The sequence below is a fragment of the Phoenix dactylifera genome, unplaced genomic scaffold (genome assembly GCF_009389715.1).
Source record: "Phoenix dactylifera cultivar Barhee BC4 unplaced genomic scaffold, palm_55x_up_171113_PBpolish2nd_filt_p 001029F, whole genome shotgun sequence".
Taxonomy (NCBI): domain Eukaryota; kingdom Viridiplantae; phylum Streptophyta; class Magnoliopsida; order Arecales; family Arecaceae; genus Phoenix; species Phoenix dactylifera.
In genome coordinates, this window is record NW_024068382.1 from 82,405 (window position 1) to 94,624 (window position 12,220).

Sequence of the window (12,220 nt, forward strand, 5' to 3'; positions counted from 1 at the left end):
GGAAGGGGAAGACCACCTGTCTTCCTCTTCTTCGGCACCTCCCCACCATGGGGGCGGGGGAGAGGGAGGGGGTGCGACGGCGGGGCAGAGGGAGAGGGTGCGGCGGCGGGGGAGAGGGAATGGGGTTGGGTGGGAGAGGAAGAGACCGTGAGAATGTGAGAGAGAGGTTTTTGGGAGGAAATTTTTTTTTTAAATGGGGGTATTTTGGTCAAAAATACAGCTTTCCGAAAAAGCAGAAAACAGCATTTTCGGAAAGCTCCAAATTGGAGCTTCCCCCCAAAAGCTGTTTTCAGCTTCCCGCAAAAGCTGAAACAGCTTTTCAGAAAATTTACCAAACACCATTTTTTAGCTAAAAGTATTTTTGGAGAGCCAGAAAATGCTTTTTGGCCCTCCAAAAGCTCCCCCAACAGGGCCTTAGTACTTATTCCAGTGATTGATTACAGCAATTAATGCCCTTGGCCAAGGCGACTTCTCCGGTTCCAACCTCGCCAAACATGAGCTTAAAGTCCTTAGAGCCAAAAAAGTCAGAATCTTGAAAGGGTCACATGCTTTTGCGCTCATCTTCCCAACATCCCATCAATACCAACCCATTCTTTCTACCCATATACATACATACATACATATATATATATATATATATATATATATATATATATATATATATATATATATATATATATATAGAGAGAGAGAGAGAGAGAGAGAGAGAGAGAGAGAGAGAGAGATTGTGTTCAATAAGCATTTTCACTTCACACACAATTTAGTAGTATCAACACATCAGTACTTGCTGCCCCTAAATGCCACTGGGTTTCCAGTGTGGAACCAAGGCGGTCATTGGAACAACAGGCCGAGGTTGGTATTACAAGGTATAAGAACTGGCAATGAAATTTAAAAATGAAACCCAAAACTGAAATCCAGGTACCAATTTGAAATATATAGAAGACAGATATAGCATTGAGATCCCACTCTCCAACAGTATCTAATTGTCAAGTCTTATTTCTGGAAGTCCAATGAATCAACACTCAATGAAGCATTCCTTGACCCGGCCGGTGGCATTCAACAATGCGAGCCCTTCTTGCAGAGGAGTGCACCAGCCGACATGGTGATCGAGCTCACCAGAGAGGATGGCCTCGCCCCCAAGCTCGAGGCCTTGGCATAGCTCGATGAGGCCCCGGCGCCGGAGGGTGTGAAGAAGGCCCCATTTAACATCAGGTCCCCTTCCGATCTCCAGTTCCAGTTCTTCCACTCGCCCTCTGAAGCATCCTCGCGCTTGGTCACCTACATAAATGAGATCAATCCATTAGCATAGTTACATAACTGAAAGTTGGTGATACTTCTACTTGTCTTCTTCACCTAGCACTTGATTTAGAGATGGTGCCTATTGCACCGCAATTCATTGTGTAACAATCTAGGATCTCATCTAAAATGGCTAGCTGAAAGTTAAGTAATATTTAGGTTCCTTAATCCTATATAACTACTCGAGATCTATCCAGTGAATAACCAGTGTAGGACTAAGTGCATGCTTGCACGGGTTCTCACACATTGGGAATCGAAAATTTGATTCATACTGGTCTCCATGTTGTTCTTGAGAAGTCCTAATCAATGACCATTAAGTTCATGTATATGTGGTCTTCTATCACTGTTTATACACTCTAGTTGAGCAGCAATGTTAACTGCAATTCAGATCAGTTCCTAATACTTCTTGAGAAAACTATTCTACTCTTATTTGAGTCGCAATTCATCTCCCACAAAACTATAATTCGTATCGATAACAAAAAAGAATGCAGTGCAAATGTATAGGAGCAATTTATGTTAGCTTTTAGTGGAGTTACATTTTAGCGGCTCTTAAGGCAAGCACATGCAACTCGTAGCACAAGAAACATAAGTGCTTTACCTAACTAAAAGTGTCACTATAAGGACATTGAAGCGCACATGATCATGACAAGTACTGCACTGTCGGTGGAAACACATTGTTTTACCCACCAAGCATGCTAACTAAATTTAATAAAGATAGATGTTACCTATAGCCTTTGTTGTTTCTAAGATATCTTTAATATATATAAATATGTTAAAGAAGGACAGGGGTTGCATTTTTGCACAAAAGGAGGATTCTTCTTCCTTCACATAAATCTACTGTTGGATCATGCAACAGTGGCTTTGAGATCTGTATGGAAAAATGACTATTTTGAGATTTATGCAGAATGCGATTTGACAGTTAATGTCATAAAGAAAGATCAATCATTCTTCCATGCGAAAGATACAACTCGAACCCACCATGTAATCCCACCCATTGTACTAGTCTCTGGCTGCTATATATAATTGATCTATTAAGCATTGTATCTAGAGAGATTAAATGCAGTAGCTTTTACTATTTATTGCACAACTTGTAGAGGATGGATGCATGGACAATAAGAAAATAAAATTTTTTAATTGACACCAGGACAAAAAAGAATTTACTAACTAAATGATATGAAGTTAATTTAGAAGGTCGAGGTGTGAAAAAGAGCCAGAAAAAAGAAAGTGGGAGAACTTATGCGAGTAAAGCCAAATGGTGGAACAATGGCGTCACCTCTTTGGAGAACCGGGTGTCTGGTGCTAAGAACCTATTCCCTTGGCTGTTTATGGTGGGGGCCGCGCTCCCTCCAATGGCGTACATTTCCCAGTGCGTGTAGTCGTTATTCACCACATGGAAATACCCAAGCCGACACCTGCCCATAATACCAGGAATAACTCATGGAATAACTATTCCAAAAGGAATAACTATTCCAAAAGGAATAACTATTACCAATGAAAGGAATTAATCTCACCTCGGCATCCTCTGAATGAGCCCTTCCCCGAAGTGGTTGAAGGCAATGGTGGCCTGCATGTTCTTGTCATTCGTGAAGCCATCACTATGCCCCAAGAGCATCACCTTGTCATGGTGACTCATGTAGTTGTTCGATATCGTGATCGCCGTGGAGCCATGAATTGCGTCGACGAGCCCGTCGTGGCAGCTCGACAGCGTGCAGTGGTCGACCCATACATGGCTCCCTCCGAAGATCGACACACCGTCGCCGTCCGACACCGTGCGCCACCCGTAGTGCTCCGGCGAGTCCCGCACGTAGGCATTCCCCCCGGGCTTGCAGTCGTGGATGTGGAGGCCGTGGATGATGATGTGGTTCACGTACTGGATCGTGATGCAGGGGCCGCCGGCGATGTGCACGCTGGCGCCGCGGCCGTCGAGGGTCTTGTAGGAGTTCATGATTAGCTCCTCCTTGAGCTTGATAACCATGTCTTGCTGGAAGATGATCCAGAGGGGCTCGTCCTGGATGACGGCGTAGCGCAAAGTTCCGGGCTTCGGGTTGACGGGGTCGTCGTCGCCGCTGTCGGTCACGACGTAAATTTTGCCGTCGCGTCCGCCGATAGCGTTCTTGCCGAACCCGATGGCGCAGTCCGCGAGGCGCTGCCGGTTGCTCTCCCAATTCCGGTCGCACCGCCAGCAGTCGTCGATCGGGTTGCCGGTGCCGCACGACAGGTAGCCCAGCCGCCGCCGAGAACTGTTTAAGCTCCTGCAAATGGACATGAACTCATAGCCAATTGAGCAAACTTGTACAACTGAGAGCTACATTGTGTTATAGTAACAGCATGATCTGATCCTGGTTACCTCTGCACTTCTTGGACTACTAACTCTGGATCTTGAACTGCTGCTGATGGTGTGGGCGTGGGGGAGGAGGAACTGGGGATTGTGAGGAGTGAGGAAAGGAAGAGGAGAATGAATGGTAGAGTGGTCATTTTCTAGCTTGGTAGGGGAAGTATAAAGAGAAATAGATTAAGAGAGAGGGAAGAGGTGGGGGTGAGAGTTGTGAGGAGAAGGGGAGAGGTGGGAAGGGGGTTATAAAGGAGAGCCAAAAGGGGCTGTGGGGAAGGAGGGCGTGATCGAACTATGCATGCGGTGGGGCAGGCCTAGTAACGTGATTTGTGGACTCACAGGATCCAACTTGGTAGTTTTAGGCCGTTAAGCAAGGGGAAAAAAATATTCTCGTTTCTCTCTCTCACTGTCTGACTGTCTTTCCTCTTCTCTGTGCTGCTAAATTATGATATGGATAGGACTGCTGACCTACCATGTCCAAAAGAGCACCGCTAGAGAATGAGCCTTGTTATAAAAATACGAGCTTAAAATTATTTAAAGATATGTACTGATGAATCTAGGTTATATAGTATGAGAGGATAACTTCCAATTGTCACATTGTTAAACAACTTAGAATACCTTAGCATTCTTGTCCGGGTTTCATGCTTTCAGATACATGAATACTAAAATTTGTTTCATGTCATGTTTGTGGGACTTTGTTCTAGTTTGGTTACCAAATTTATGGATTAATATGAGAGAGAAACATGGAGAGCAAAGCCGGGATGACAATTTACAGTGGCAAAGTAGAATGGACAAGACCAAGTGGGTGTGCGCACATTGCGTGAGAGATTTGGAGATCTAATGGAGAAGATTTCAGACAGCACCCTATCTACTCTTCATCTTGGAAACAAGCGAGGACATAGATGTGTAGAGAATCTCATGAATCGTATGGTACCAGTAATCCATTCCCATCACATGGATATTACTCGATCTCGGTTCTAAAATATTTTGGAAAACGAGGGGATATTGCTGTTGGTATTAGTAGCCATTCGAAGGCATGAATAGCACTCACATGGACAATGTCAGAAGGGGTTGAAATCCCCCACCCCAAATGTTTATTTTGATTGAGAGCGTGCATTCAATGATCACCTGTCGGTGTTACGCCTTCCAATCCACTGCCTTCTTTTAGGTAGAGCAGAAGATTTGTTCATCTCTTCCTGCAAATGCGTTGGGGAAACAAGCTCTTGTGCATTATTGAGTTGAGGACGGCCCGGGTTTGCATGCATGGGGGGACGCATTATCCCAAATCTTAGGACCCACCTTTCCTTGGGGGCAGGTGGGGCTCAAATGGAAGCATTCACCTAAGGAATGTTAGTCATTGGGTTGGCTTTGGCTTTGGCTTTGGCTGTATTTCAATCTTTTGGAATTAGAGGGTTTGGTTCGATCATTCGTCATCCATGCATTAGTTGATAGTGGATGATTAACAGGGTTGAATCTAGTTTTATTCAATTATCCACCATCAACCGATGAATAGGATATCCTTCATATGTGATATTGGCCAATGCATTGGGGGGGTTTCCTTAAATAATGCATGCATCGACTATGGGTGATCGAACCGGTTCTTCGAATAAACAAGGATGCTTCGAACTCTAGAGTTGTATGTGGAGGGGATACGCTTAATTAGCTTAGACTAATGATAGCTGGTTTGATGCAAACTCTAATTTGTCTTAAAATAGAAGAAACATGCAACAAAAAATATTACGTTCTTAGTCATGCAAAACCTCTATTCAGGTATACTATTTTCTAATTTAGGGTAGCATCGAGCCATTTTCTCTCACTCTTTGCCATAAATAAAATTCTATCATTGACTTATTGGCCTTTTCACAAACTTTGTAGTCATCTTCTAAACGTCTTTTTTTTAGTTATCAGTATAGTACTTTCTCATTTACATCAATATCTAGCCCCTTTTCTCATCCTTTCTCTCCTTCAACTTTTCACAAAGATAGCTTATAGAGTCATACGCTGAGTAAACTTCCTTATTCACATTAATTTTTGATACATAAGTCAAGCTTATACTTTAAAAAACCTAATTAATTATCTATTTATTATTTCTAGTGGAAATCTACGGGACCAACAAGGCCAACGAAGAACAATTTTGTTTAACTTTTTTTTTATCTTTCTATAAATGAACGTTAAATAACAAGATATAACAATCTTATTCTACCATGAGCGCAAAACGCATCATATATTCTAAAAATAATTTAGACAACTATAATCAAATCATATAACCTTTCTTCATAGTTTTGTTAGTATTTTTTTTATGCATGTCCAAGTAATTGAAAAAAAAAATCTTTTACATATCTACCTAGTTTATTAACTTTTTCGAAAATGATAAAACAAAAAATATCTTTGTATATGACAAAAAAATTATCCCATGGAGATCTCTATAATTATTGGGTGTGATACCCAGTAAGCATGTTTAAATTCAAGATAAATAGAATGGAAAAAATTACCACCCCAAATTTGAAAGCAAAGACAGTATTGTGGGCGGGCACATGGGGGGTGGGACTTGGAAGCTGCTTCGCAGCCGCAAAATCCGCCGGGATTTATAGCGAACCACCACCACCCGACCAAGATGCTGACGTGGATAACATTCGTCACCTTCCATGCCACGTCAGCAAGTCATGGTCCCACTTGGGAGGCCGTGGTCAGAGGACGTACTGTCCCGGTGATAGCGTTTACGCTGCAGGCAGGGCACGTTCTCCCATGTGGGCTTTCTTCCCGGCCCAAGCCATTGCATGGGCCCACAAAACCGATTCTTTAAGGCACCATCGCCGTCGATTCGGGGATCGAGATGATATCTGCCGTCGGGTGGTTGTGGGGTCCGCTTAGGTCTAACGTGGGTGTCACTGTGGAGAAGGGCACGTGATAGGTTTGGGCCCGCCATAATTTGGGCCTGGCCTTGAGATGGAACCAAAAGCCTCTCGCCTAGAAAGGGAGTGATGGCTCCTCCTCGCCAGCTAATTTCTGAGGGAACTGCTCCTCTAAAACTCAAGTTGTAGGAAATTCCTGCAACTTTGTCTGCTTATGGCATGCGTTCTCTTCCTCTCTCTACAATTTTTTAGCTGCAAGTGTTTAGCTTAACACAAAAATACTTGCACTTTGTTGTTCAAAGAATCTATGATAAATTGTAACATATTGTTTGAGTAATACTTTTGTGAGACCCTGGAACTGGGTCCGGTCCACTTGACCGGCCTAGTCCCAACACTTGCACGTGAGGCAGCAACGGGATGGATTCTTTCCATCCCGAAGAAGAAGGAGGAGCCCTGTTTTAGGGCTTCCTTCTCCTTCTTCTTCTCCTTTGAGCCCACCGAAGGAGAGCCGCCGCACGCAAAGGGAGGAGGGTCTTCTTCGTGTGGCCACCGAGAGAGAGGGAGAGAGGGAGAGAGAGAGAGAGAGAGAGAGGGAGAGAGGGAGAGAGAGAGGAGCCACGGCACCGGGTGGTCTCCTTCTTCCTTGCCGCCGGAGAAGAGAGGTGCCGTCTTCGTCGGGGCTAAGGTAAACTTCTCCTTCTCCTTGCTTGATGCTTGGCCATGATGTGTTGGGGGTTGGGGCGGGCCGATCGCCGGAAACTTGGGTCCAAAAATGGGTCGGCCGAATGCTCCATCGTCGGCCATGTTCGCCGCCGCCAGCCGCCGGGAGTGGTCGGGCTTGCTCCGCCACCTCCTGCCGCTGTCAGGGCCGGCCACCACGGTCGCCCTTGGGCCCGATCGAGAGGGAAGAAGAAGGGGGGCGGGGGCTCACGGGTCCCCTGTCTCGCCGAAGAAGAAGAGGGGATTCGGGAGAAGAAGGGAAAAGAAAAAGGAAAGAAGAAGGAAAAAAGAAAAGAAAAGGTAAAAAAAAAAAGAATAAATAACTAAAAGAAGGGTGGTTTACGGGTATGAACCCGGATCCGAACCCGAACCCGGGGTGCTAGACACTTCGGCAGGGTCGGCCCTGGGAGAATGTTAAAATTTAGGTTTTATATATATATTGTGATGAATTTTAAAAGAAAATATAGTTTTTGAATATTAGGTGCTGCAAGGGATTTGCGGAATTAATTGGATTTGTTGTGGATCGCGTTCGCAAGGTAAGTGATGTAACCTCTTTTCTAGATTTATCGACAAACTATATATATGTTTCACGAATCGAATTATTCGTGATTTCGAATTTGATGCATGGATTATATGTGTATTTTTAGAATATTATATGATTATGATTGAACGAATTTGCTTCTGATTTGAATTGTGTTTAATTGCTCTGACATTGTACCTTTTGGTTTAGAACACTAAACATAATGTAAGAAAAGATTATGACTTGAAATAGATTTAGACTTGCAGTCGGGCTATGTTGAGGACCCTGCCAATGGGGGCTAATACATTGGTACCGCAAGATGAATAGTCGGTGATATAACCCTACCACAGGGAACATGTGGTCATAGTTTCTGGCTGTTGAGTTGAATCCGATAAATTGAAAGAAATTCAGATATGAACGACATTTGGTTTTGACATTGTATGATTTTTCTTATATATAACTGAAATATGAAATAGATAACAAACTGAACTATCGACCTGGCTATGTTGAGGACCCCGCCAATGGAGGCAGATACGTTGGCAATTGACTGTCCTGAAGGACTCACCGCAAGAAGATTAGTCGGTAATATGACCCTACCACAGGGAACATGTGGTCATAGTCCAGGATCGACATGATAAATTGAATATGTGAAAGAATCTTGAAACCGCGAAAAGAATCTTATGAATTCAAGAAATATTTGACTTATACTTTGGAACTGCATATTTATTTATTTTCCACATATTATTGCTTGATTTATCTAGCTAGAGTGTTCATTACTTACTGGGCTGTCTAGCTCATTATATTATCTCTTGTTATTTTACAGATTTTGAGAACTAATCTATTGGGGATTCAAATTGGGGAGAGCGACTAGAAGGATTGTGGCACAAGTTATCTTAGATTAGGGTTATTTAAGTTGATTTGTTATTATGGACATTTATTATGATCGGTGGACTTTTGTTATTTTAAGAACTAGGTTTTTGCATGTTGGTAAATGATTATTCCGCTGCGTATTTAGACTTGTGAGACCTTATGACTTGAGTTAGTCAATGGAATAAGATTGCATTTATTCAGTTAAATTATTTTAGAATTGCATAATTGAGGTGTTTGGTTTAGATGCCTTGCATGCTCGTGGGGAGAGTTTCCTACGGGTGTGCGGCGGTTGGCGCGACCCCCGGCCCGCGATCTCGGGACGGGGGCGTGACAACTTTTGAGTGAAATTTCTATATGTATAGACTAACAACTTTACGAGAGACATAATGCTATCTTATATGCACAAGCATAGTGATTTTTATGCGGTTGCCGGATATGCGGTTGCCGGATTTGCTGTCCATATCATGATGATGTTCAGATGTGATGTAAACAATCTGAAGATAATTTTATTCATTTCAAGGGATAGATATTTTTATTTATTTATTTATTTATTTTTGCTAAAATGGAGGTATCATACATAACGTGTACAGATACACTCAAGAAAATCAAAAAATAAAACATCACGAAGAGCATCAAGCAACTCCGCATCGCCCACTCGTAGATGGTCTTCAGAGTGGTTGGCAACAAAGAAAGCCATCCAATCCGTAGCCCCATTGGCCTTCCTGAACACATGCCCCGTCTGGATCACCAACCCGTCACAAACCATAGTCCGAATGTCTCTCAACAGCGGGTGGTAATCGCCAACCCCACCCGATGTCTATAGGATCCACCCAATGACCGTCGTAGAGTCATCCTTCAGGAGGACCTCTCGTCCCAGTAAAGCACACCGAACATAGCTCAATCCCGACCAAGCCACTCTCAACTCCACCGCCGGCACCGAGGTGTCGATCAAGTGGCAGCCCCCGACCGCGATCACTCTAGTTATATTCTACTTATTATTCTACTTGTTTAGTTCAGTGAGGTTCACAAATGATCTCATGTAGGCTCGATATAATATATCAAGCCTATAAGTCAGTTATTCCGGTGCCTCCTATGTCATTCATGTCTTCTACTAAATGAGACCCGTAAAATCTTCGGACTAGGGTGTTGAAATTTTTTCAATCTAATTATTGTATACATCTGACTTTTCCAATCTCTCTAGTGGTGGGAGCTCTATACAATGGGATGCCTTTTTTTTATCCTTGATGAATAAAAATATATCCAAAAAAGATAGGGAGAATCTGCCAATTCCTTTATACATTATTGTGCTTCATATCCATGTTGAATTTGTATTAGCTGCAAGCCAATTTCATTTACCTTTCCCATAGATCTACTACGATTTGCATCCTAGAGATTAAACTAGAAACACATGCAAGAGGTTTTGAAGCCTCATTTTGAGATGCTCTCGCCTTTATAAACCGGCAAGGTGCACAGGGAACATTGTAGTGCTTTTTTTAAATGCATCCAAGTCCTGAAATATAACAGAGATTGCTTAAACTCAGCCATCGTTTCTTTTTCCCTTTTTCTTTCTCAATTACTCAGGTAAGAATAATTGAAACAACTTCACAAGACTTTGTCTTTTCCCTATAAACCTGTAATATCTTATCTGGTGGGAGTCCCGTCCATGAATAGGCTTCAATTATTTTGTTGAGGGCTAAGATTTGTAATACAACTATTGATATATAATCTTGGTAGCATAGCTATTTCTGATCTTTCAATAAAGTTGACTATGTTTTTGCCGAGAAAAAAAAATTAAAGATAAAAAAAAATTGGATGTATACTCTTCAAAATATATAAACTTGTATGAATATCTGCGTAAAATTGCTATTTGCATGAATACCCTCATAAAATACTTATTTTGCATGTATATCTTTTTTCTCTTTCTTTTAATATATATACCCATACTATCTAACGTCGTTAAAATAAACGATTTAAATTTGCTCTTACAGGTAAAGATGCAAAAAGAAAACTTTATAAGGATATACATGCAAATAGCAACTTTGTAAAGGTATTTATGCAATTATGCATATTTAGGAGGGTATACACTTAAAAAAAAAGATAAAGTTTTCTTAATAAAAAAAGTGGCAAAAAATATTAATATTATCATATCACATGATCTCATATTAATATCAACTCTTATAGAATGACTAAGTTTGGATCTTTTTTTTAATAAAATTTTTAAATGTATATCCTTCTAAATATGAGAAATTACATGAATATCCTCGTAATATTTCTGTTTGCATGTATACATATATTCTTATAATATTTTTTGCATATCAATCCATAAAGGTATTTCAGTCAATTTAGTTTTAAGCCCTTTTTTTTAACGACATTAAATGGTATAGGTACATATGTAATAAAAAAGAGAGAATATATATGCAAATAGTAATTTTATATGAGTATTCATGTAATTTCATATATTTAAGAGAGTATACATGTAAAAAAAATCTGAAAAAAAATACTATATTGCCGGCATCAATTTGTTGCCACTGAGAGAAGAAATGATGACTTGAAAGGTATAGTCAACTTATAAGTTCTTTTGGAAGAAGGTTGGTGGTCCTAGAATTCATAGAGGAAAGTCCATGCGGTAATTATAGTGCCAAAGCAAGACCGACACTTTTGTTATCCGTGTGAATTAAATGGTGAAAATTCAGAGATTGCAGAAAATATTGTATATGACTATTTGTGTTGCAGGTTTAGCTAGGAAGAAAATATGAAGTTTTCGCTAAGAAAGTCAGATGAAACATCTAGCTTTTGTATTCTCTAAATCACTATGGTGGAGTTGCCTTCTTATGATATGGTAACAAAGTAAAACTTATTTAAAGTTGATGTATTAATTCTCATCATGCTAACAAGTATCTTAACTATTGTGTTGCTTAAAAAAACAAATCTCTTACACAGGGTTATAGAAGGTGGTCAGTTTGTTTGTTACCTTTATGGGCTTGCGTGCATTAAAAATATAGGGTCTTGTTTGCTTGCAAAAACTCTTGGGTTGGATGGCACTTAGCCTGTGCTACATAAGATTCTTGTTTTTAGTTGATAAAGTCATCCACACCGGTCCCAGATGTGTTTCTATTTCCTTGTAGTTTTCCGGGTGTTAGCAAAAAAGAGGTGGCTATCCTTTGACTGTTGTATGCGTGGGCTGTTAATCAAAATAATGGCTTGCTAAGAACATATTTTGAAATTATTCTAACATTAGCTAGATCAAAGTGTATTTTCGCATGAAAGAAGGATTCACCTCCATTCGTGCGAAGCCACCATCAGATTACCCACCACATAGATCCCAAAGCACTCTGAATCCATTTTCCATCCGTTTCCACATATTTCAAAGCAACCAATGAATGATGCAATGGTGAATTCATGCGAACGAAGGTGATTCCTTCGTTCTTGCTTATGATGCACTTTCGACTTGAAACCAAAAAAAGATCAAGGTATTGGTTTTTCCTTACCTTTTTGAAAGTGTTAGCTTTCCAATATGAAGTTTGTAGTTTGATTGTGATTTTCCTACTTTGTGATCCATTTTCTTTAGGCTTAAAAGGTAGCTTTTGAACTTTATCCTTTATTGATTTGCATATATATATATATATATAT

The 12,220-nt window shown here is 41.0% G+C and overlaps 1 protein-coding gene and 1 long non-coding RNA gene across 2 annotated transcripts; one reads left to right on the forward strand and one right to left on the reverse strand.

Annotated features, from left to right (window-relative positions):
* Positions 1–725: 725 nt before the first annotated feature.
* Positions 726–3,971, reverse strand: LOC103711590 (probable pectate lyase 5). Its single transcript, XM_008797801.3, has 4 exons — positions 3,644–3,971; positions 2,808–3,548; positions 2,570–2,708; positions 726–1,278 (listed from the first exon to the last, which is right to left on the reverse strand). The coding sequence occupies exons 1-4, from the start codon at positions 3,769–3,771 to the stop codon at positions 1,057–1,059; spliced, it is 1,230 nt and encodes a 409-aa protein (XP_008796023.2). The 5' UTR covers positions 3,772–3,971; the 3' UTR covers positions 726–1,056.
* Positions 3,972–6,705: 2,734 nt separating this feature from the next.
* LOC120107812 lies at positions 6,706–8,796 on the forward strand. The gene is made up of 3 exons (XR_005509439.1): positions 6,706–7,165; positions 7,682–7,736; positions 8,544–8,796. It is a non-coding gene; the product is annotated as an uncharacterized LOC120107812 (long non-coding RNA).
* Positions 8,797–12,220: the final 3,424 nt, after the last annotated feature.